Source organism: Caloenas nicobarica, chromosome 7 (genome assembly GCF_036013445.1).
Source record: "Caloenas nicobarica isolate bCalNic1 chromosome 7, bCalNic1.hap1, whole genome shotgun sequence".
NCBI classification, from domain to species: Eukaryota; Metazoa; Chordata; class Aves; order Columbiformes; family Columbidae; genus Caloenas; species Caloenas nicobarica.
This window is the reverse complement of record NC_088251.1, coordinates 16,375,736-16,399,103: the sequence shown is the minus strand read 5'-3', so window position 1 is coordinate 16,399,103 and position 23,368 is coordinate 16,375,736. Positions and strand designations below refer to the sequence as shown.

The window sequence follows — 23,368 nt, the reverse complement described above, 5'->3', positions numbered from 1 at the left end:
TCTCTCTTTACTTTTATTTTTATTTTTATTCTTTTGATCTGTCATCCAGTTGCTAGGGAATCAAATGTCATTAGTCAGCATTTTATAATTCCATGCTAAGAAACACAACCATTTCAACTTGAGATAGAATTTTAAGTCTCTTCACTTCAGTATTTGCTTGGGAATTGGTCCAGGAGATGAAGTCAACTGAATCCAGTTTTAAAATCTACACTTGAAATAGAACAGATGAAATGTAAATAATTACTGAAATGTTGCCTTCATTCTGCGCAGTGTGTCCTGAATTTTTCGTGATTGTTTGTCTGCTGGTATCTGATGGAAGTTGGCACAGTTGTCAGCCGCCAAGGCGGAAATGTCTGCATCTTTAAAATGAGTTATTCTTTGTGTGAGGTAAGACTGCAGCTTGAAATCTGGTGCATATGTATAAGGATTCTCTTGAAATGCATGAACTTGGCTCACAACTTTTGCAATATTTCTTGAAAGAGAATATGGTAGAAAAGATTAGTTTGTTTTGCTGATGATTAAAAACAAACAAACCAACAACAAAAAGCCCCAAATAAACTTTAAAGGCAATTTCAAAGGCACTGAGTATTCTCTTCTATAGCATGTCTCTTTAGTTAGATGTCAAAATGACTGAAACTATTTAAAATGCTGTGAAATGTTGAATTAGATTTCATTACCCCACTAGACAATACTCATTTTTAAAAAGTTAGGTGACACACATCATAAAAATAATTACCTAAGTTTAGTCCACTTGTGAGCTCCATTTGTCATTGTGAATCCTCCAGTTTCAAGTTGTTGGACATGCATAGCCAAAACATGGGCTGATGGAATTGTTGGAAGTGTTTTGAATCTTTCTCCTTCCATCAAGCACAGGCTGTCACTTTTTAAAAACATCTAGTGTAAAAATACACACAGATAAATCTCACGTTAAGTATTGGGGCAGGTTTTACAAGAAGTTCTCCATTTATTTAGGACTATGTATTTATTTGTCATGAATTTTAATTTTTAGCATTGAAGTTGAAGACAACACTATGAACTAATCTGGTGGCAAACATTTAAAAGTACACAAATAAAGTAACTTCAATCAAAAGATACTTCATACATAATTTTAACAGTGCTAAATCTCATCCAAAATTACATTTTAGGACTTCAATCTACAATTCAAAATTGTATAGATAAAGAAAAGAATGCCTGTAATAAACATTTCAGATTTTTCAAAACAGGTTACAGCCACAAAGCTCTTACAGAAATAAGCAGAAAAAGTATCTAATGTCCTAGCTTGCTTTGAAATTTCTTTCTTGATAGTTAGTCACTTAGCAAACATTTTCAAGAAATATTGAGATGAAAAGTAATGTAAAATTTCAGATTAAGAGTCAAAAGTCTTAAATTAAAATCTCCTTCATATACAAAGTAATAATTATGGCTTTCATCCTGCAGAGGTACTCATTTAAGCAGATCTTGCATCTTCTCCAACCCCAAAGTATTTTTACATTAAAGACTTCATACTGTACCTCAACAGCCTTGAGTTCCTCCATTATTTCAGCTACTTTTGCAGGCAAAATTTTCCAGGCCTTACAATAAAACAAAATATATTTTTGTTTTTCACATTAATGTCCATATTGGAACAAGACTATGTCAAGCAAAGCAGTTACAGAACAGAGTTTTGAACTTACTGGTAACTGTCGTATAATAAGATTTTCCAAGCCTGCCAGAATTTGCATTGCAGTAGCAAAATTTCTTTGTTCATAGCAGCATTTTGCTATAAGAAGAAATCTTGATAATAAGCTCACCTGCAGCTGAAAAAAAAAACCTCTATAATTATATATAGTAAATCTGCATAAATCTACATAATAAAATTAAATGAGAAGGAAGAATAAAAGCATTTTCTTTTTGAATTTGTTATCAAAATTGTTGACCATAGTAACATTTCCCTCCAACACAAAGTTTTCTCTTTCCTGTCGCCAAAGTGTTGTTAAAGTCTGACATCTCTTCAGGCAACTCATTTCCTACATTCTATTAGGTTTTGACACCTGCTACTACAAAATATCCAAGACATCCAAGACCCTCCCCTTGTGACAACAAACCATATTGTTAACTGCCCACTTACAGGTATATTTCAAAATATTTCTTGCAGCTTTGTTACATAGCAACTAATAAACAGTAACAATAAATAACCATTTCATAATTAAAATACAATAAAACAGTGACAAACCTTAGATGTGTGACATGTTACAATTTCAGCAGCAACCCAGGTGCTGATATTGTCTGCATTTCTTAATAACTGTAGAAGGTACTGGTCTTGTACGCACTTTGACAGAAACAGATTACAGACTTTGAGTGAAACTGTCTCAGTAGAAACAGCTCTATGGGGAGAATGGGGAAAAAAAGGCAAAAATAATTCATGCTGGCTTTGGTTTTTCGAAGAAAATCTTGATTGCGAAGATGCCAACTTCTAACCATCTGAAATGATTTTTCAGTTCTTTCAGTCTTGATCTTATAATATTTTACGAAGTATGTAGTGAGCTATGTTATTTTTTTCTTCCTTATACTTACAGGATAATTATATGTGATTACAAGACGAGCATATGCAGTATACATTTCTGTACGTAGAGACACCTTCACCACTTGTTACTAAATAAAACAAACCATGCAGTCTGACACAAAACAACAACCAGAAATGCAAACTCATTAAAAACTGCAGTTACATAAGAAATTGAGCCTGATACCTAACGGCACCACACAGTTTGTTTCCCGTGCCTGAACCCCAAATCAGTATAAACCAGCTGATTTAGCCTCTGCCATTTAACAATCTGTGAAATATGATCTGCTTTAGATGTTCATTCCTTATCTTTACACAGAGAAGTCTACTACAGGTAGTGCAATTAACAAGTACTAATCAGAAGCCAGCTGAACCCACTGAGTATGTGGGAGCTAGACCATAATCAAATATAATTAGGTCCATGTGGCTGGATGAAAACATTAATTACTGTTGAGCAAGTAATTTAAATAGATTGGTAACCACTCTAATAACTATAGGAAAATTCTTATGTGTTTGTGAATACTGATACTTCATCTACCTAACAGTAAAAAATAAACATTGGACAGAGAGGTTGTGGAGTCTCCATCCATATTCAGAACCTGCTCTAGCTGACCTTGCTAAAGGCAGAGGCATTGGGCTACATGATCTTGAGAGATCTCTTCCAACCTCAGCTATTCTGTGACACTGTAATGGTCTTTGAGAGTTGATATACGTACACACATAGGTGATCAAGGAGCCTGTTTCAGAAACCACTAAATTTTTTTTCCGCCAAAAACGAAAACTTTGAAGCAATCCCCTCAACACAAGTCTTCATAAATATTTTGGCCTGACCCACTTTAGATTTCAGAGAAATCACCTTGCAAATGCGACCTACCACATACATACACGCATGTAGGTACACAGATATACACATGCATAAAATCTCCTGAAATTCAAAATTTTTTAATAAACAGACTATCTAGTCTGTCAAAAAGATATGAAGTTTTAAAAATGTTTTTCTCTTCTTGGACATATTAAAGGTGTAATACAGTAAATTACTGTGCACCAACAGAATAGAAGGGCATTTAAAATAAGCAACTTACTTTTGGACAGAAACACATTTGTCTTTAACACCAAGTGCTCTTGAATTTAGAAAGTGTACAGGATGACATTTATGAAATACTTCCTAAACAAAAAGAGGAAGATATATCTGTTGTTAGATGTAGCAGTTCTTTTGAAATGCTCAGGGACAAAAATGACAGAGGATTTCCCCTCCCATGCCCCCAATAGAATTAGCCATTCTAAATTTTACTGTAAAGATTTCAAGAAAAAATTGAAAGTCTTATGAAATAAGCTAGAAACAAGGTTAGGAAATGGTAGAGAAAGGAAGCTGAGTATAAAGTAAGAAGCTCAATATTATCTGTACTCTCAAGTAAATCTAGACTTTTGTACCTGTTGCAGTAACGTCAGCTGACAAAAAAGCTGTTGCACACTGTATTCTATTAAGAGATATGGTCCCACTTCATCTGCTTTAGCAAAGGAGCCTGGGAATTCTTCTGTAAAACTGTTATAGCATGGCTTTGGCAAAACTGATGAAATAGTGTACAGTCGCGCTCTCTGATATTGTGCAATTGGTCCCATACCTTTGGAAAGTTTCCAGTTAAAGTTCTGTAGACAAAAAAAAAGGTAAAGCTTTGACTGCTCTGAAGCAAATTTTATGTCTCCCCTTGATTTAACTTTCTGGAATGTTTTGTTAGAGAAACACCTTTGTGGATGCAAAACTCTTCAGCTAACCTTCAAGGTTAGAGAAGACACTAATTTGTTTATTCAAGATTGCTATTTTAAGCTAATATAGTATGCACAGTCAATGAGCCTGAGTAGAAGGTTGCCAGATCTCAATCATTGGTATTTAAAACAAACTTCTGTGTATTCAGGCTTGCTGCCATAAAATGGTTTATATTCTGAAGTCCTATATTTTATATTTTACTTCTTACTAGCTCTATTTCTTGCACTCTTTTTGCTTAGAATCAAACATCCCTTTCCAAAGAAATATTTAGTTTTCCATTCTTTTCCCTTTGTTTATCTTCCAATATCATTATGATGCAGTGACAACAAAAGTCCAGATTTCTGTACTCTGCTTGCCCTTTATTAGTTGAATCCCCAGTATACCCCATGGAATTCTGCACCTTTATCAGGAGGCTGATTCTAAATTCAAATTGCACATTATCAATACATTTGACTTTCACATGTCATTTTGGTCACTCTGTAGAGAGATCTTTTTTCAGGAAAAGCCTACAGTATGCTCCAGCTTCTGGGGTTGCTTTTCACTAGGACGCTGTATGAATCAGTAAATACAAAGGCTCAAATGTTTCTGCTACAAGCTTTGAAGTTCTAGCAGGAAACCCCCTCACCGCCCATTTTCCTGTATTTATAGACTTAAAAAGATATATGCCTAATAAAAAGTATTAATGTTTGACAAAGGGCAAAAGGTTTCCTAGTAACTATGAGAGATACTAGTATCAAGGATGAAGAGTTCAACTCAGAATTTTGATTATCTGATCTACTGTTACTGAAACAGCTGACAGGGCACAATTAAGGCTTAAGATGACTTCCACAGTTATAGAACTGTTTACGCCTTAGATACTTTCAAAAGAAGATTTAAAATGCAGGTACATAAATTTTACTTCGGTCTGAAGACATGCCTTTCTGGAAACATCTTCTGAGAGCTTTTTACATAGAGAATGTAATGTTTTTCTGTCCTTCTCGCTCTCCTCTTCACACTTGTCCATGCTGACACACTGATTAGCATTGCCACTCTTCCTGGCAGAAGCATCCTCAAGCAATGACAACAAGCGCTCACCATAGCCATTTAATGGAACAACCTGTAATTGCAAAGCACTTTAACAGAATATTGAACTCAATTTCCCATAAATTATAAGGAAGACATAATATTGCTGTAAGATTCGTGTCTGTCCAAAACTATTGAACGCAGCTGTCAAAGATAGCATTTTTTTTCCTTTAATTGTAATTAGGACATTTTTTTGGTAGTAACAATCTTATATATACCACAACTCACTTCAGCTGATTTTTTTTCTTAAAGCTTCTACTGAAATTCTGACTTACCTTGGAAGAAATAAAATCTTTTAGGGTACACAAAAGATCAGTATTTGTTGCAAAGTCTACACTGTAGCAGTCTTCAATCCAAGCCTGCAGGATGTAGAAACTGCGGTTACATATTTTGGTAAGTGATGTGGAAGGATCCAGGCTTGCACTGGTAAGAAGGAAAAGGCACTTGTTTCACAAAAATTGATATCCCATTCCAATTCAAAACTAAGTGTTGAAAAAAACAGAAGTATTATTTGGTATTAACTGTACTATCCTAAATTCTTAAGTTTCATGTCTCTAGAATCCATGGCTCTATGGAACCAAAGCTGTGGTTGTACTTACAACCCCTCACTAAACAACTGGCAAAAGTAAGACTCAGAATTCAGAAGAAAAAAATAAGCACATTATTGCACTTGCTCTAGTTTCATTCCTACCTGTCAAGAGAGTCTTACAAAAACAAACACCAAAATTCAGTTTAATTAAGTAGTTCTTTCCAGAAAAAACTGTTGGGAGGAAAGTCAATTGTACTTTGATACTATTTTTCACAGGAAATTACTATACCTGGATAAAGTCCTGCTGATCCTATCAATAAGAAACTGCAAAAATTCTTCTTGTGTGCAGAAATAGCGAAATGTGTAGAGAAACTGCTGTACATAACCTTCTAAAAATGCATTTCTGTGAAGCACAAGAAAAACTTCAGACAAGCAGGAACACATTTTCTTCTTGCATTAGAGTACAGCAAGAGCAAAAAAAATCTTCCTCAAAACATCAAGAATTAATAGGGATTCTAAATTCTCAAGCTCTACTTAAACCTTGATTCTATTTTTATTTTTACATACCAAATATTGTGATTGCCAACACTGAAAACATAATTTGTTTAAAAAAATGTTTCTCTACTTGCAATTTTGTGAAGAACCATATTGACATTTCTGTTACCAGAAGTTACATTCTAAATAGTATGGAAGAACATATTTAATTTTCTTTTTTTTTTTCTATCATCTCAATTCATGTTGGTTTAAAATACTTTTATTACAATAACAGCATAAAAAGTAAATACTTTAATCAAGAAAATATTTTCTGTAGCTCTAATTAGAGCAGTAGTTGCCTTAACACCAGAATATACTTATTATACATATACTAAAAATCAATGCAGTTTATTTTTATACACACACACACACATATTTATACACACACACTCTCAGGGTCTTAACACAGGTCAATTGTCACGTCTCCCTAATGGCTTACAGCTACCATTAAAGTTTGGGCTTGATGAATGTGGAAGCTCTGATTCCAAAACAATTTGTTTATTTTGTGCAAAATATTAACTACCAGGAAAAGCAGCACTCAGGATAAGTAACTGGGTCTCTGAGTCAGGATGAGCTGGGAGAAGCAGCTGGGAGGAAGTTGCTCCTTCTACAGTGGCACAAGTCTGACAGAGTCTCTCAGGCACTTTCTGTCCTTCATACTACTATGGCTCAGATACCTTAAACCAACACTGCCTTCACCTTAGCTGAAGGTTAAAGGACATCTTTGTCCCCTTCTAAGCCATGAGATAAGCCTGTATCTTGATCAGTCCCAAGGACTGGGGCAATAATCTGTAAAACAAACTATATGTTTTCACATCCAGACCCTATTAATAAGAAATATCAAATTATATGTTCTGAAGAATTGTAATATTCCTGGCAGTAACATAAAACCTTGATTCCATGGCAACTATCAGAGCAAAACCTCAAGTACAGGATAAAAAAGTTTAAAGTTATTAGTTTTTGATTTATTATCAAATGCTTCGAGTTTTAATCAAATCCAAACTTAGCAGTTTGGCTTATTTCTTATCTTTTGCCATTTCCGTGCCCATTTTCTTAAATAAGTGTTCACAGAAATAACATTAAACTTAATATAAGAGGGGAGATTTTCTGTAACATTGAATAACTAGGATTTATCACAGAGACTATTTTTTCCTGAATTAGCAACTATACCTCAACCCACTCTCAATTAAGGATGTGCAAAATATACTATACCTAGAATATAAATAAGCCATTAAACCAAGCGGTGTACCAGCCTGCAGAACTTTTATTCCATTTTGATCATTACATTGGTGTTTCTCTGTGTTATAATAAAGAAACAATGATGACTCATCTGTAGGTGCCACATCCACGGTGTCAGTTCTCCCGTTATGAATAACTGTAGGCAGCACACAGGATTCCACACCCCACTGCTCTGCATACATGATCTGCTCAAAGATGTAAAGCCATGCAAAAAAAAAATATAGGGAAATAAAGAGGAAAATCCACACAAAAGGCAGTCAACTCAAAGCCAAACCACATTTCATATAATTGTGGGGTTTTTTTCCTTTTTAAACAATGCTAGCAGCAATTACCTTTATTTCAATCATTCTTTTAGATCCTACTTAATTTGGGACACAAAACATTTCACATTTCATATACTGACTTGAGCAGCCAACTACACTGATGCAGTAATGAAATGACAAATGAAACAAAAGCACAACAAAGTCTGACTTGCCTGCACATATTTCTTCACGAGTTCAAGAAACTGCACTTTTGATTTCATCTCTTGCAGCTGTACTCTCAATTTGGGCAACACAGATTTAGTTTCAGGACCTTTCAATTTAAAACACATAGCGTAAGAACTTCAATGACTATGACTTACAGAAAAAAATCCTTAAAAGTAGTATGCACCCACTTCAATACTGGCAAGTTGCTGTATTCTTACCTTTGCTGCTTCTTTCTTTCTGCAATAGTTTCTGGTAAAACTTTATAGTCTTTCTGTAATTTTTTGTCTCCATCATTAGCAATTGCTCTAGTTCCTATTTAATGAAAAAAAGGATTCTGATTAGAATGGTAAATGTAAAGTTCTCATAGGAAAATGGAACTTTCAGAAGAGAATTACTTTGTATGAAAAAAACCATCCAGACAGATAAGAATATGGTATTAACCAGGAAAAAATACCTTTAACACCTGTGCTCATAGGCAAGTTACAGCAGTCATCACCTGTCCCCAGAAAAGCATTAGTTATGCCACGGTTCTACAGCTTAAGAACTGGAGCTGGTTTGTGTATGACGGGACCACATCTGAATCTGTTTAAATATGCCTTTAGTTATAATTGCACTAATCTGATTGTTTTCAAGAGCATTTTTAAAAGTTACACTCAGAAGTCATCCAGAATTGAAAGTGATAGCTTCTGAAATCAGTGCATACTCCAGAAATGCTCTGTTAAGCAGCTGACCCCAAGAATGGAAAGTCTGACTGAAAGCAATGTTTGCCATACAAGTATAATTACATTATTTTATACAACCAGGTCAGAAAGCAGACAGGATAGGTGCTCTATAAATAAAGGATATGTCGATTTTGAAGTTAAGCTTACATATTTTATATTTATGCATTTTACACAATTTAAAAAATAAAACTAAATTTCTACAGAATTATAGAACTTAAGCAATGGATGGAAATCAAAGTATATAGGGCTTCTCACAGTTAATATAAAATTTAATGTAAACATTTATATTTGTTTGCATATCAAAGGTTTCATTATTTTACCAACCAATGAAAATGGGCCATCCGCTTTGGGTTCAGCTTCTGATTTATTATGAAACAACAAACATAATTTGTGCTGTGTTTTATAAAAGTGGTGGCTTTTGCACTTGGGTGCTAAGCTAACTGCCAGTGACCCAGTTACATGAAACAGCATTTTGAATGGACTAAGTTCACTGAATGCAGCAGACAGAACTCCCACAAGCACAGTGATCAGAAAACACATAGCTCAGAGCTAACATATCAAACAGATTGGTAAATAGGTTAGCTTTAATGGGATGGACTTACTAAAAATTAATTTGAGTTTGAGAAAAACCTGTCACTGTTTTTCAGAAAAGCTCAAAAGGTTTAACAACATAGTTCATTAGCAGCAAGTCACAAAAGCCCTGTGGATTTACTGTTACTTAGGCATTACATCAAGAATATAGTAAGCACAGAAAAGTTATTACCCAGATTCTGAATTGGAAACTGCTTGCTTTTACCTAAAGGTCAGTCTTTGCTTCATCAATTAAAGCGAAACCAAGTTGATTAAGGGACTATGAACACAGAAAGGGAATCAGAAAGAGCAGTTGCTCCTTGATGTTTGGAATCTGATGGACAGAAGTGGTTTGTTTCCTGAATAACTTCACGTGAGTAGCAATTAAGTCTGTAGCAAATTCCTAATATATTCCACAACATCTTTTATTTTAGGTAGGTCTAGAATATAAACATTTTTGATGAAGCTACACATTCAATTTTTCTGCTCCCTCTGAAGAACACTTAATTTGTCAGGACACTTTTGTATAGAACATCCCTCAGTCTAGGGAACAAAGTAATGATAGAGTGACTTTCCTTACTTGGGAAAATTGCAAATTCCAATCTGTCCTTGAGGCATAAATTTTTTATATGCTGAAGGGTTGCTCCACCAAAGGATGCAGAATATTGGCAGAAGGGAAAGGAAAAGAGAAAAGGAATGGGAAAGGGAAAACTGTGGCCAGAATATGCAAAACCTTCACTAGAAATGTCCTACTCACAGGCTGGGTGCACCGAAGTTTGGCGGAGACTCTTAGAAATACCTTATGGAATCTAGAGGATAATTGAAACCTAGTGCAGGCACAGGGGAAAAGGGCAAAGGCCAAGGGTGAAGGCTTGCACCTGCAAAAGAACTGAAGCCAGCTTGTCAGACTACAGAACAAAAGCTCTTCTCATTGTGAGGGCAGACCTGGACACCTTCTGAAGAAATGGCAGCCCTGGTAGCTGCCTTCCCTTCTTGCTCTGCTGCAAGGACTTGGTTTGGTTTGCCTGGATGTGCTCTGTTTGAGGGTGCAAAATCAGCAGCTCCTGGACTAGAGGTGATGTGAGGCAGGGGACATATACACACTTGCCTAAGGACTTATTTTTCTAAATGCAGGTTAACCTTTGCTGACTTTAAGAACAACAATGAACTATCTGATAAGCACTTGCACAGTAAAGCATTAATTATTTTTATGACATTTGAAAGTGTCACCTTGATCCATAAATATTCTATTTTTTATGCTAGCTATTTCACATTTCTTCCAAACGTAAGAGTACATATTACCATGTTTTTCCGAATCAATATCTTGCTTAGTCCTATTGTTAATATTGTTCATCATATTACAAATGTTTTACTTTCTGCATCTTATTAAATCACAACCTATCTAAGGTACAGACAATATCCAAGAGGCTCCAGTAGAAAAATAGAAAAGTTAATTATTTTCACGGCAGAATATTTGACTCTGTCATAATACAGTTATATGTTATGGCATTCAGAGTTTCTCAGAACCTGCATGTTCTCAAACCTACTTACAGGTAGGTAGTATAACCTTAAAAAAAAACTAAATAAATTTAATTGCGTTTAGTTTTAGAAGGTGAATAAAGAAACATTTGAATCATATGAATGTCTACATTGGAGAGATAAGTGTATTAACAAGATGTATATGTCTGTACAATTGTAATTTGTGTGGTTAAACTCTCATTCAGTACTCGGTTCCAGTTGCAGACTAGACTTGAACTGACCAAGCAGACCTACCCCTATGAAAGGGTTGTACCACTAAGTCAGGACAAATGTAATCAAGCTCAAATGTCTAACTGTCTTTAAACATTCACTCTTTGAAATAGCAACTCCTAAACACTGCTTTAGCACACATTACCACAAAGCTGTACGATCAGCTCAGATTTATTGCTGACTTTTAAAAAAATCTGTCAGAGACATGGGGCAAAAAGTAGGTTGATGTAATCCTTGCCAGACAATGAAAACTAGACTCCAGTTAATCAAGTAACTAGTTTCTGAAATAAAACTGGTTAATAGATGATTTAAACAAAGAAAGATATGGTGGAGACAAACAGCCCTACCTTGCAAGAGAGGCAGAACTTTCCTCCAGCAACTCAAACCACCTTTCTGCTCAAAACAGCCACTTAGAAGCCTTCCTTTGGACTTCATAGTCCTCCTGGACTGGATATGGTAGACATGTTTTTGCCACCAGATTTTACAGTGAGAAATTGGTAACTAGCATAATTAACTTTTTTTAGCTTCTACTTTGACAGAAAACTCATGTTAATTTTCACATTGAGTCTATTTTTTTTTTTTTGTCAGTGATTTGGTTCAGACAAGTGCATCATTCCCTTGAAATTTGTACAGCTCTTCTTCATTGTTTATGCATTAACAGTGTTAACACTTCATAAATGCCAATGATTAATGACCAAATTTACTTTCTAAATAACAAGTTCTCCAAGTATAAACGTATAAATGTGCATGTTCTCAAATAAAACTAGTCAAAACCACCTGCAGCTGTTGGCTACATTCAAGTAAAACAACACACATGGATTTATAATGTTAAATTCTACCGCTGTCAACAGTACCAGCAACATCCATATTGTTCAAAATGAGATATGAGCTGGTCTTTGCCAGCTGCTGGTATGGAGACTAAAATCATGCTATACATTTTTCACAGTTGGTTTGTAGTATTTGGTTTGATGAATCAGACAGCAAAGAGACAGCAGAAAGAAGCTGCTTATCCACATGTTGATAGTTGATTGTCTTACAGCTAAAAATAATAATTTCCTGATGGGTGCAATAGTGCAAAAAAATAGATTTACATTTAATATTTTTTCCCTGTCTTTCTTATATGTATTGACCAGTTAAAACTCATAACAGTCCATCTTTTTTTCAACAATATTGCTAATAGTTTATTTCAGAAATTGTCATGACTGATGGAGTTCCGAGAAACAGCAGGATTTTGGAAAGGTTTTGTTTGCTCAGGTTAAAAGTTCAAGATTACTGCAATTGGAGCATTATGATTCTATAAGCTTTTATTTTAAACACATTTGGAAGAAGCTAGGTTTCACAGGAAGTCAGTGTTGTAGTAACACCTGCAGGAAGATTAAATTTGTTGATGCTATGGCAGTGAAAGAAATAAAAATAGTCATGAGACCAAAAAGTAACTGATATTTCAAACTATCCTCTGTTGAATCGTAGTAACAAGACACCTTAAAATCATTTTTAATTAAAAAGAAAGAGCATTTACTAGAATATTATTAAAAATATTTAAAGATTTTATACCTGCCTTTTAAATATAAACAGTACAACATAGAATATGCATATCTGCACGTATTAATCCATTCAAAACATTTCTATGCTGTACAAGAGTATTTAGCTTCTGTTAACCTTCTTTTCTGAAGAAAATGGCAGGATACAAACTGAATTTGACTTCAGAATCGAAAATGATAGTTTATAATTGTATTCCTTATAACTTGGACACAAAGGGATCTCACAAATTAGGAAGACATTTTATATGGTACCAAGCTACTATTGTCTGCAAATAATTATTCTTGTTTGTCCACCTGGTCTCATATGTAGTCCAGACCACATACATTATTCCTGCATTTCTTAGACAGAATAAGATTAGAGTCTAATTTTGGTCCAGCTCTTAAGATTTCACACTAATTTTAGATAACACAAGGAAGATTAGTTCATGTATCCTCAGAGTAGTACGCATCTTTTTCAGCTATTGGGATGTGCATTCTCTTGCCCTCTAAATGAATTATTTATTAATTGCTGAACTGAACAAATTGCACTTCATATCAATAGTAATCTTCCTCCAGTGGAATGTACTGGGCACAAACACAATATTATTTTCTACAGATATACGTCATGACTGTCTTCCCCCCAGCTCTTGTATGATTGTTGGGTTGGTCAAATTCTTATGCATTAATGTAAATAGGAGCAATGTATAATAGTACGCATTAATTTCATAAGCAAATTGCAAAGCAGACTGTAAGCACCATAAATCTTGCTTCATTTTTGTTATATGCCTGTTAAATATAGAAAACAATTGCTAAGTACTGAGAAGATTCATCCTTTTGAATCAAACTACATTGCTGAGTAGTCTGTAAAAATCTTTAACTAAAAAAGACTGCCTGTTGAAACAGAAAAATCTATTTAGATGCTTATGAAAACTTCTTGCTCTTGAAAATCTGTTCCTCAGTCAAGAATTAGTCCTTCAAGGAAGGGAGATTTTGCAAGCCCATTTTTCTCTAGTTGTCATGCTTACACAGGATGAAACAACTCTATAGGATTAGAAATATTAATAGGAATTTTTGAGTAGATGTAAATTTGAGAGTGACAGTCCTAAATTCTTATTTTTTACTTTTTATTTTCTTTATTTTTATACAAACCAATAGTAGCTGAAGTTTCTCCTGCTATTTTTCACTATAGACTTACACCTGAACATTAAGGAACAACAACAACAAAAAAGAAGTAGAACATTCTCGATGATTCACGTTTTAACTTGCCTAATAACAGAAAAATAGTTTTGTTTTTTTTTTTTTTTTTTTACAGAAAACTGAAGTGGCATCACAGTACTTCACCAAAGAAAGCATGTAAATAGATCAATTGTGACTTAAACTGGCTATGCAGAAACAAAGAAGTCTAGATTGTGTTCTCAGCTGTTCAGTTCTACTATGTCATGCTCACTTAAAAATAAAGCAACAAATTCAACTAACTGCCCATAGGAAGGAAATCCACAAGAGCAGTGCAACTCCTGCTTCATCTTTATTAAACATACATCTGGCAGAAACAATAAGTAGATATCTATCCATTCTCGGGGACACAAAAAGATTCCAAGTGTCCCTGTACTAATAGGTCTTCCAGTATTAATAACTCATTTGCTTCAATTTTTCTATTCCCTTCCCAAGAACCAGCTCCAACTACATAGATTTCTACAATCTATATATCGTCTTTACTCTGTGGCTTTGATCTTGAAACGTTTACAAGAATATTTACAAACTGATGCTTCTTATATCTGGATGCACAAATGCAGAAATTAAGTAAATGCGATCAACACAATATTTACAGGAATGGAAGACCTTGCCAATCTAAAACAACCCACTCCCCTGTCCATGCTCTCCCATAGCCCCCAAGCTGCTTAAAAGGCACAAAGCCGCACTCAGAATGATAATCAGTCATCTCCAAGAGATGATGTGAGCAAATAACTGCCATTCTGCTGACCTAAGAAAAGGGCTTAGAGCACATGACAGAGAAGACGTCTTGAGAGCCTGAGATACACACCAGTCATAGCCATCCTTGGCTCTTTTCTGTAATATTACCACCATGGGGTTGGTGCATATGGCAGAGGGTACTTTTCCAGTCAGCTCCAGGAAGAGAAGATGGGTTGTAGGTCAGTGATTATCAATTTCATGCCAGTGATCTTTATTTTGGAATACTTACCCTCACCCTGGTTTATTGATAAGACGTCACAAATCTTGAGGGTTTTAACACACTTAAGAGTCAGAATTTAAAAGAAAAAAAGGGGTTTCAACTCACTATAAATGCAACAACTATCATACTTTTAACCAGCAAGTAAAGAGGTATTTTAATTATTTTAAATCAATGTACTCACCACTTTTTTAGCATCTATATTTTGTGACTCACTTGATTTCTGCTTTCCAAGATTTTTAATGTATCTATGAACTTCTGAATCAAAACATTCAGCTCCATAAAATGCACTGCTCCAACCAGGACTACAGCCATGAAAGTCAGGTAGACTGGGAGACACAAGGTAACTTTTTCCAGTTGCCTTTATCATGGTCTCTTCTTCTGGTCCTATACTTTCTTCTGCAAAGCCTGGGCTAATGCCACAGCCACTGCTTTGTAAACATTGTTGCCCTTTCTCTATGTGAATAGTATTCTGTAGCCTCAATTCTTTTTTAAAATTATCTGAAGATGACTCATCAAAATCCATTTCAGCTACTGATGAATTCATAGGCTCAGCCTTCATGTCAAAGGTTGCTTCCCCTTCTCCTAAAAAGGGTGTATGGAGGGAAAAGAAATAATGGTCATGTGCTGTGATGCATGCTTTGTTGAACTTAAACAGTACACACACAAAATAGAGGTATGAGACCACCTATACCCTCAAACAGTGGTGTTACGTGGTTATTTTGGGTCTGTGCTTTTTTTCTCAACTACACATTGCAAAATTATAAAGGTTAAAGACATTTCAGAACTATTAAGCTTTGGTCAATACATTTCTGAAAATTCAAAAATACATTCTGTGTATATACAACAAGCATTTAAACAAAGCATAGTACAGAAACTTCAAAACAAAAGTTAAATATATCAGACCTGTGCACCCATTAGTAAAAAGCTTAGCTCTTGATGCTTTTTTCCATTCATAAGTCTTGAAGCTTTTAGTCCATACATAGAGAGGAAAAAATACTTGATACAGCCAAAGCAGACACAGATGTTAAACCTTCTGCTCCTACAGGACGAACTCCCTTGAGCTATGATGGGACTTCTTTGCAGTTATTCTAATGGTTACTACCAACCTTAAGGGACTGAGGTGCAGTGAAAGGTTGGTATGATGCTGACAGGAGCTTTTACACCTGACAGAAGTCTCCCTTTTCACTTGAGCAACTTTCCAGGGCTTAGACATGCCACCTTGAGTCAAACAGACCTGAATTACTGGTGCAAAGAAGTTACCTACCCCATGAAAAAGTCTGGCTTTACATCTGCAATCATTCTGAGCCAAAATGGAAAACTAACATAGCATGACAGCAGCCAAGTGCAAACTTACAAATTTATGTTTTGCCATAAAAGTTAACAATGTAAGGAGTATAAGTCATTCTGTAAAGAACACCCAGTTTGACTTAACTCAAAACAGAGAAGTAACCAAGTTCAAATGTTGAAATTTGGCTGAACTACCTTGAAAAAAAATGAAACTGCTACAACAGCAACTACATACAAGCTGTCCATGAATACACCAAGCCTAGAAAGGGCAATGTTTTTCTGTAATAATGGTGTTTACCAGTCCAAGCTCAGTTTTGATTTCAGTTATTGAAATATGGAGTATTTTGTAAACCTTCAATCACAAAGTTTGTCAGGGAAGATGCAAAACTCACACTGAAGAAGTACAAATAAACAATCCACTAATATAATCTCAATGACTGCCCTGAAATGGTGTCATGTAAACAAGTTTGTGATCAAAAAGCAAAATTATCTTGATTAACAAATCATCTGACCCACTGATCACTTTGCTATCTATCTTTGAAAAGGCACGTCAGTGGATAAAATAGGGAAGTTGAAGAATTCCCGGGAGAGGACTTTTTTTTTTTTTCCTATTTGTGAGAATCCTTCTGATAGTTAAAAATGCTTATGTAAATGCGAAAGAAATTCAGTTTCTAGATTTCTATACAATTCCCTTCCCAGAATTTGTAAATAAATGTATTGACAATAACATTTTTTGGTTTAATACATTTTATTTCTTTTCCTGCCTAGTTTTGTTTTAATTCTGATAAGTGATCAAAGAAGGACCAGATCATTGAAGGCTCATCCTTCAATCAATTCTCAGCTTCTTCAGTAACACCTACAGAGTCATAAGCATTTTCTGAAGCTCTCCCCTCTGCCTAGCTAAGCTTGTTACACTGCACGGAGCTGACTCAGTGTGACTGTCCTTTCCCTTCCCTCCCTCTACTTTGAAGCATGCCAGTAGAACTTCTGTTGGATGAACACAAGAAAACCACAGGCAGCGGTTAGGACTCGGGAGTTTTTCAACAGACATCTGTGTAAATAACCCTAAGTAAATGAAACGGGCATTCCACTCAGTGACATTGGTCATATGTGAGCTTCTTATAAAAGGTCCCCAAGGCACTAATGAAGTTCAGATTCACTGATAATGTTCATAAGTGCCCAGATGAATGTTTTCCTGAAAACACAAAGTGCCAGTCTCTTAAAACTGGAGACATTGGTTCCCAGCACACACAAAGATCTAGAAACATGAAGTCCCTTCTCACCTTCTGTCTGATCACTGCTTGCCAAAAAACTATCAGATTTCTTCAGATCTTGGAATACATTGCCACTCTTTGAATCACCTGCCTCAGTTATGCTGAAAATGCAAGAGGATTAGGAAAAAATAATATTTTATATCCTTTCATATTTACATCAGTAAAATGAGTTCTCACAAATTACTACCATGTATGTGAAGGGCTTCATGACTTTTATCTACCTCCTGAAACTTGCATGTTCAGCTTCAGTTGTTATTTTATGAGAAAAAAAAGGGTTCAAATAGACATTAAAGCACACTTGAATAAGATACAGAGATTTTCCTTTACAGCATTTGGCAAAATTCCAACAGAAGTATGAGAACACACACAATCAGGAGGCATAACTCCATGCACAACTTAGACTGTTATCCAGAGGTTGAATCCTGAGTGAAAAACCCATTACGGTAAATCTCAGTCTAAATCATCCCTAACAAGAATAATAATAATTTTAAGTCAAAGAAGTTAACAATTAAAAACTGCTATATTCTTTGTCTAAAGAATGTTAAGTAAGCTGTGTCTCAGAGATATTCTGAGGCAGTTCTTGTGCACGATCTAAAACCTAGACCTGTATTTTTACACTGGATAATAAATGATGATTTCCTTTTCACTCCTTCTTTCAAAAACTTTACTTTGTAACAAAAGTTCATGTAGAGGATGACCTCTTCATATATCTCAGTAATTCCGCTGCAACAGGTTGTTTGTCCTGCTGTAACATTCAACTCTGGGGAACTAGGAGCCTAACCTCCAACCAGTTTTCAGGGACTCCTTGAAAATCCCAATCCAAACAGGAAATAAGCTAGCGTATCAGGGTCTGATATCTGGGGTCTTAGTCTGTTATCTCTGAAGCTTGCTGTCGAGATAATACATCTTTTAATACTGAAGTTTTTCTACAAGTACCCACCAAGTTGCTTTGCCAAAACTTCCAGTTTTTAGTTACAGACTATGACAAAGAAAACATCCATAACCATCCATATATAAATTGATTACTGTTTACAATAGCCCTCAGTAAGAAGTTTTTATAGGTACGCTGCATTTGGAGGCTGCAATAAAACATTTTTATTATTTTTCAGGTAAACATGCCTTAAAGATGAAATAGTAAAAATGAGAAATTAAGCTGGTGTTTTCTCACTTAACAGGCTACTTCAGAAATACTGCCAGGAGGAACATTTAGTCAAACTAAATCAGTTAAGTAAAACATTTCTAGTAAAGCTAAACTAATTTCCTTGTTCCTAGGTGTGAATAGATATAAATAACTAAACTCAAACAGAATAAGCAAACTGAACACTAAGAAGAACATATTTCACTTCTGATTAAACAGCCTCTTTCTAACATGGCTATGAAGCTCTCCATCACACTAATGGTTGAAAATAACATAGATCAGAATTAGGTCTCCATTATTTAGCTATCCTAAGATGGAGTTACAGACAAGCTTAATAGAAAATATTTTCTGCTAAGTCATTAAGCACTATATGCTATGGGGAAGACCATGAAGTATCTAATAGACTGGGAAATTAATAGTTGGCAGGAAACAAGTAAAGCTACCTGAGGAGAAGCAGGATATCTGGTTCCTGCTTATAGGAAGTAGGGAGAAAAGCATTAAATGGAACTGTAAGAAGGAAAAAGTTGAAAAACACCTACCATAAATGTGAAGGTCTTTCTCCATTTACTACCTGATAGAGATTCTCCAGTAATTTTTCATCCCAGTAGAGGTCACAAAACTTCTCGCAAATTTTATCAGAGAACATGCCAAACTTAACTTTCTTTAAGCCCAAAATGAAGTTACCTTGTTTAAAAAAAAAAAAGAAAAAAGAAACAAACAAAAGAGAGAGAAAAAAGGCATTTCTAATAATATTCTCACAGATCAATGATAATAATATACAGAAGAAAATGTACATACCCATGTCAAAAACTTCAACTCCATTTTCTAGATAGCCATCAAATGCAAACTCCTCTTGTATAAGATGAACCACTCGCTGTAGTAAGGAGTCACTTGTGCTGTTCTGCTGGGGTAAGACTTCAACATTAGAGACATGAGAGTTATCTTGATTCTCTAAGGTACATGGTATGTGTTCTTGTTCAGTGAAAATACTGTTTACACTGGCAGCACACTCTATTTCTTGGCAGTTGGTTTGAATGCCTTGGTTACTTTTATCAAACATGTTCTGTGTATTAGCAGTCTCACAGTTTTGCACTTTGCAAAGGGAGGCATCATTTTCTGCTTGTGTGCCCATTTTATAACTTGCAATAGTACTTGAAAGTAGCACTGGCAAACTCTGACAGCAATCATAAGCAATTCTTGAACGAAGAGGTTGATTTGGTATTTTCTCTGACACAGCTAAATGTACTGGCACAAATGTCAAAACCCTTTTCTCTGAGTCCTTTTTGAGAATTATGTTATTTATGTGAAGAAAACTGGGTGATGTAGGGCAAGCTAAGGAGCTTGAAGGAACTTCAGACAAAATATTCTTTTCCTGTAGAATATGTGAGGAATTGGATGGTGATGGTAGTGTAATCATAGAAGTAAATGCATTGCCTGACTTTTGCTCTTCTGAACATATCTGTGATGAGTGTCCTGGAACTTGTAAATCACACTCAGGTATTTCAGGTGCAGTTTCAACATCTGTGTCCTCAGTAGCACAGCTTTCAGAGACTTCTATATATCCTGATTTGTTGTGGCCCACATGTTTTTCTTTTCTTTTATCTTTCTTGAATTGCTCAGAAACTGGTGTGTGAACCTCTCTGAAAAGGAACAAAGAATTGTTTTGAGGACAATTCAAGTAGATTTAACAATGAAGTAGAAAGTTTAACTTACTCTGCTTTAGGATATACTAACTTTGTTATATTTGCATTTTGCTGCAGAATAATAGGCTTAAAGTGAGTTGCAGGAGAGGTGAATGCAACAGGTAATGTAGCTTTTTCACGATTTAGGGAAATCTGGCATGGTATTGGTCCTTTAACTGCTACAAGTTTACTGTCACTGGTAATAGGTACGAATCCTAAAAAATAAAAAAACACAAAGATGAACCGTATGTAAAATATAAATCTAAGGTAAATAAAAATCAATTTAGACAGAAAAAAGTTTTGTATATGACTGAGTAAATCTTACATAGACAACTGAACTAGAGAATATAAAACAAAGTAAATATGTCAAAGAGCCTAACTGCTTACCTAGACTTGACTCTGAAGGGTCGATTTCATGGCTTTCATGTTTAAATTCAAAAGCAACATGATCTTGAGAAGAAATTACTTCTTTCTCAACAGCCTAACAATAAAAATTGAAGTTCAAACTGAATTTATTAGAACGTCATATTTTTATATTCTGCTCAGCACATTACTTTAAAAACAAAAACCAAACCAACAACAAAACAAAACAAAAAAACCCCAACCCCATATAAACCTATAACTTTAGGATCTTCAGTTTCTGTGATATGCAAGGCAACAACTTAGTGATGCCAAGGCAGAGAATTAATACAAATTACACACAAAACTCTAAGGACTGGTAGAACTGTTTAGAAATCTTGGTAACTCTCTACCCAAAAGTTCTGATTTGAAACAATCAAAGTTTTGAACAAAGCCAATTCCATGGGTTGACTGGATGCTGTGTGCCTTGTATCTACATATTCGAAACATTAGCAGAACACAACAATTACATTTTGATGTCTTCCATTCTGATAAGAGGAGTTGTAAATGGAAGAGAAGTAACTGCTGCTTCTTATCTCTGAGCTCTGACACATACAGATTGTGGAATCAGGGCACAAATTCTTGGAAGTGACCACTCCAACAGCAAGAACTAGAAGACAGCAATACTTAAAGACTACTTGCAAATAAAAAAGCAAAAAAAACCCAACCTCCAAAAACCCCCCACAAATCTAATATACGGAACAAAAATATTACTGAATACAATTTACAGAACTAATTGAAAAAATGTAGAGAATTTTAAAAGGTGGCACTCTTACCTTAAAGACCGATTTGTTCAACAATGCCAAAATGTTTTTGCTGTTCATACCTTGTTCAAGTAAATAACAATGGCATGTCTAAAAAGAAAAAAAAAATCATAATTTTCAGTCAGTAAATAAGTTTTCAATCAAGTGACGTATTCTTGGACAAGGACAAAGTCAAGATAAATAGTCAATTAGAAGTAATATAAATTTAGGAAGTATTACGAACCTATTCTGAGCACCTTATTGATTTCAATGTAAATTAAAAACACACCCCTCTGTGTCCCTAGGGAGGTAGCTTTACAAAACACAAAACCCAAGGTGACTGGTTATCATTTAATTAGATATCAGTCTATTACAAAAAATAAATTAATATTTTGACATTCAGATCACTAAAATAAGATTTTAGACACAACACATAAAATTGTTTAACTCTAGTAACCTTAATTGCATCAGCTAGAGAAGGTCTTTCTTCAGGGTTTTTTCTTGCCATATCCAGAAGAAATTTTTTAAATTTTCTTGGCAATGCTAGTTTATGACTTGGTGGAACACTGTATTTTGCAGCCATCCAGAGAACTGCAGCAACACCATAAATGCAGACCTATTAGAATACCATAAGAGACAGAAAAGATGTAAACAGACCAAAACAAGATTTCACCTCAAAACCAATCCCAGCTAAGTATCCAAAAATTCCCCTCATTCTCCCCCAAAAAATACTGACTTGAGCTTCCAAAGTATAGATCACATTTGGCTGTTGAAGACACTGATGAAAATCCCAGCCCATTTCAAAAACTAGTTGTTACACATGCAGGGCCAATAATAGTAGCTAAATTTCCACTGTTGAAGCAACAGACATAATTTGCCTTATGCTTTGTCTAGGAAAACTATTCAGGAAAAGAGCTGGGTTTTAGAATAATTTTGAGGAATCCCTTTCTCATATAAAAACTTAGATTGCTACAAGCCTTAGAGTTCTACTATAAAACCTGGACAGCTGCAATTTACTTAAAAAAGGTCATGATAATTCAGCAGTAAATGGCACACAGTAATTAAGAGCTAGCCAGTACGAGTTGTATTTTGTATAGATTACACCTATCAGAAGAATGAAGTACTGTGTATTTATTTTAGCAATTATCATGCTACCTGCAGCTAGATCAGTTGAAGTTGCCACGATAAGGGACCTTGAAAAGTACTTGATCTTCACAAGCTTTCTTGTTTTATTTGAAGAATTACAATTTTCAGACAGAGCCTGATTCAGACTACTTAATGCAGAGTTTACATACGTTAGCATGTACTACAAATGCAATTCTGACACAGGTAAAACACCATGCTTTTTCACATCGCCTCTGAAAGATATAAAAATGCTCAGGGGACAGAAACCTAAGCACAGTACTAAACAATGTGGTCATATAAAACAACATTTTCTGTACTCTTTCGAGCAAAGTGAACAGCAATGAACACAACATAATAAGGAAGTTCACTATAAAGAAAATAACCTGTGAACCATTGGAACTCTTGAATAAATGCTACTAAAAGGTACAAAGTATTTGCAATAGGAGAAAGCAGTTCCACCAAAACAAACAAAAAAAAGTCTTCCCCTTAGGCCCAGAATTCCAAGAGCTCAATGGGATCACAAATTTAACCTAACTTTATTTATCTAGGAAAAACTTGCCATCCAATCCAGCATACTCATCAAAAAAGTTCCTTTTACTGTGGTAGTACAGTTACTATGACTGGCACTACACAGTCTCTATTCCCATACCATAATTCTAACTAAATGTTAATAACAACCAAAAAGTTATACAAATATCAGAAAAAAAGCCAAAAAAACAAGTCAGCTTATTCTATGTATAATGCTGTAGAAAAATAAGGAAAAAAAAATTACTCCAGATATTCTAGAGAAAAAGAATAAAGCATAAGACTTTAGGATTATTAATTTATACTGT

The 23,368-nt window shown here is 35.0% G+C and overlaps 1 protein-coding gene across 1 annotated transcript in view; it reads right to left on the bottom strand.

Annotated features, from left to right (window-relative positions):
- Window positions 1-225: 225 nt before the first annotated feature.
- The window catches only part of KNDC1 (kinase non-catalytic C-lobe domain containing 1), a 61,193-nt gene continuing 38,050 nt past the window's right edge, over window positions 226-23,368 (bottom strand). The window contains exons 10-30 of the mRNA XM_065639155.1: window positions 21,868-22,026; window positions 21,444-21,521; window positions 20,656-20,749; window positions 20,321-20,483; window positions 19,385-20,226; window positions 19,126-19,270; window positions 17,458-17,549; window positions 15,069-15,469; window positions 8,354-8,447; window positions 8,144-8,241; window positions 7,642-7,853; window positions 6,185-6,298; window positions 5,642-5,789; window positions 5,221-5,400; window positions 3,971-4,186; window positions 3,622-3,704; window positions 2,213-2,363; window positions 1,674-1,796; window positions 1,512-1,571; window positions 737-894; window positions 226-472 (exon numbers count right to left, since the gene is read on the bottom strand). Coding sequence (XP_065495227.1) covers window positions 241-472; window positions 737-894; window positions 1,512-1,571; window positions 1,674-1,796; window positions 2,213-2,363; window positions 3,622-3,704; window positions 3,971-4,186; window positions 5,221-5,400; window positions 5,642-5,789; window positions 6,185-6,298; window positions 7,642-7,853; window positions 8,144-8,241; window positions 8,354-8,447; window positions 15,069-15,469; window positions 17,458-17,549; window positions 19,126-19,270; window positions 19,385-20,226; window positions 20,321-20,483; window positions 20,656-20,749; window positions 21,444-21,521; window positions 21,868-22,026 — 3,843 coding nt within the window. The 3' untranslated portion in view covers window positions 226-240. The remainder of the gene's footprint in view (window positions 473-736; window positions 895-1,511; window positions 1,572-1,673; window positions 1,797-2,212; window positions 2,364-3,621; window positions 3,705-3,970; window positions 4,187-5,220; window positions 5,401-5,641; window positions 5,790-6,184; window positions 6,299-7,641; window positions 7,854-8,143; window positions 8,242-8,353; window positions 8,448-15,068; window positions 15,470-17,457; window positions 17,550-19,125; window positions 19,271-19,384; window positions 20,227-20,320; window positions 20,484-20,655; window positions 20,750-21,443; window positions 21,522-21,867; window positions 22,027-23,368) is intronic.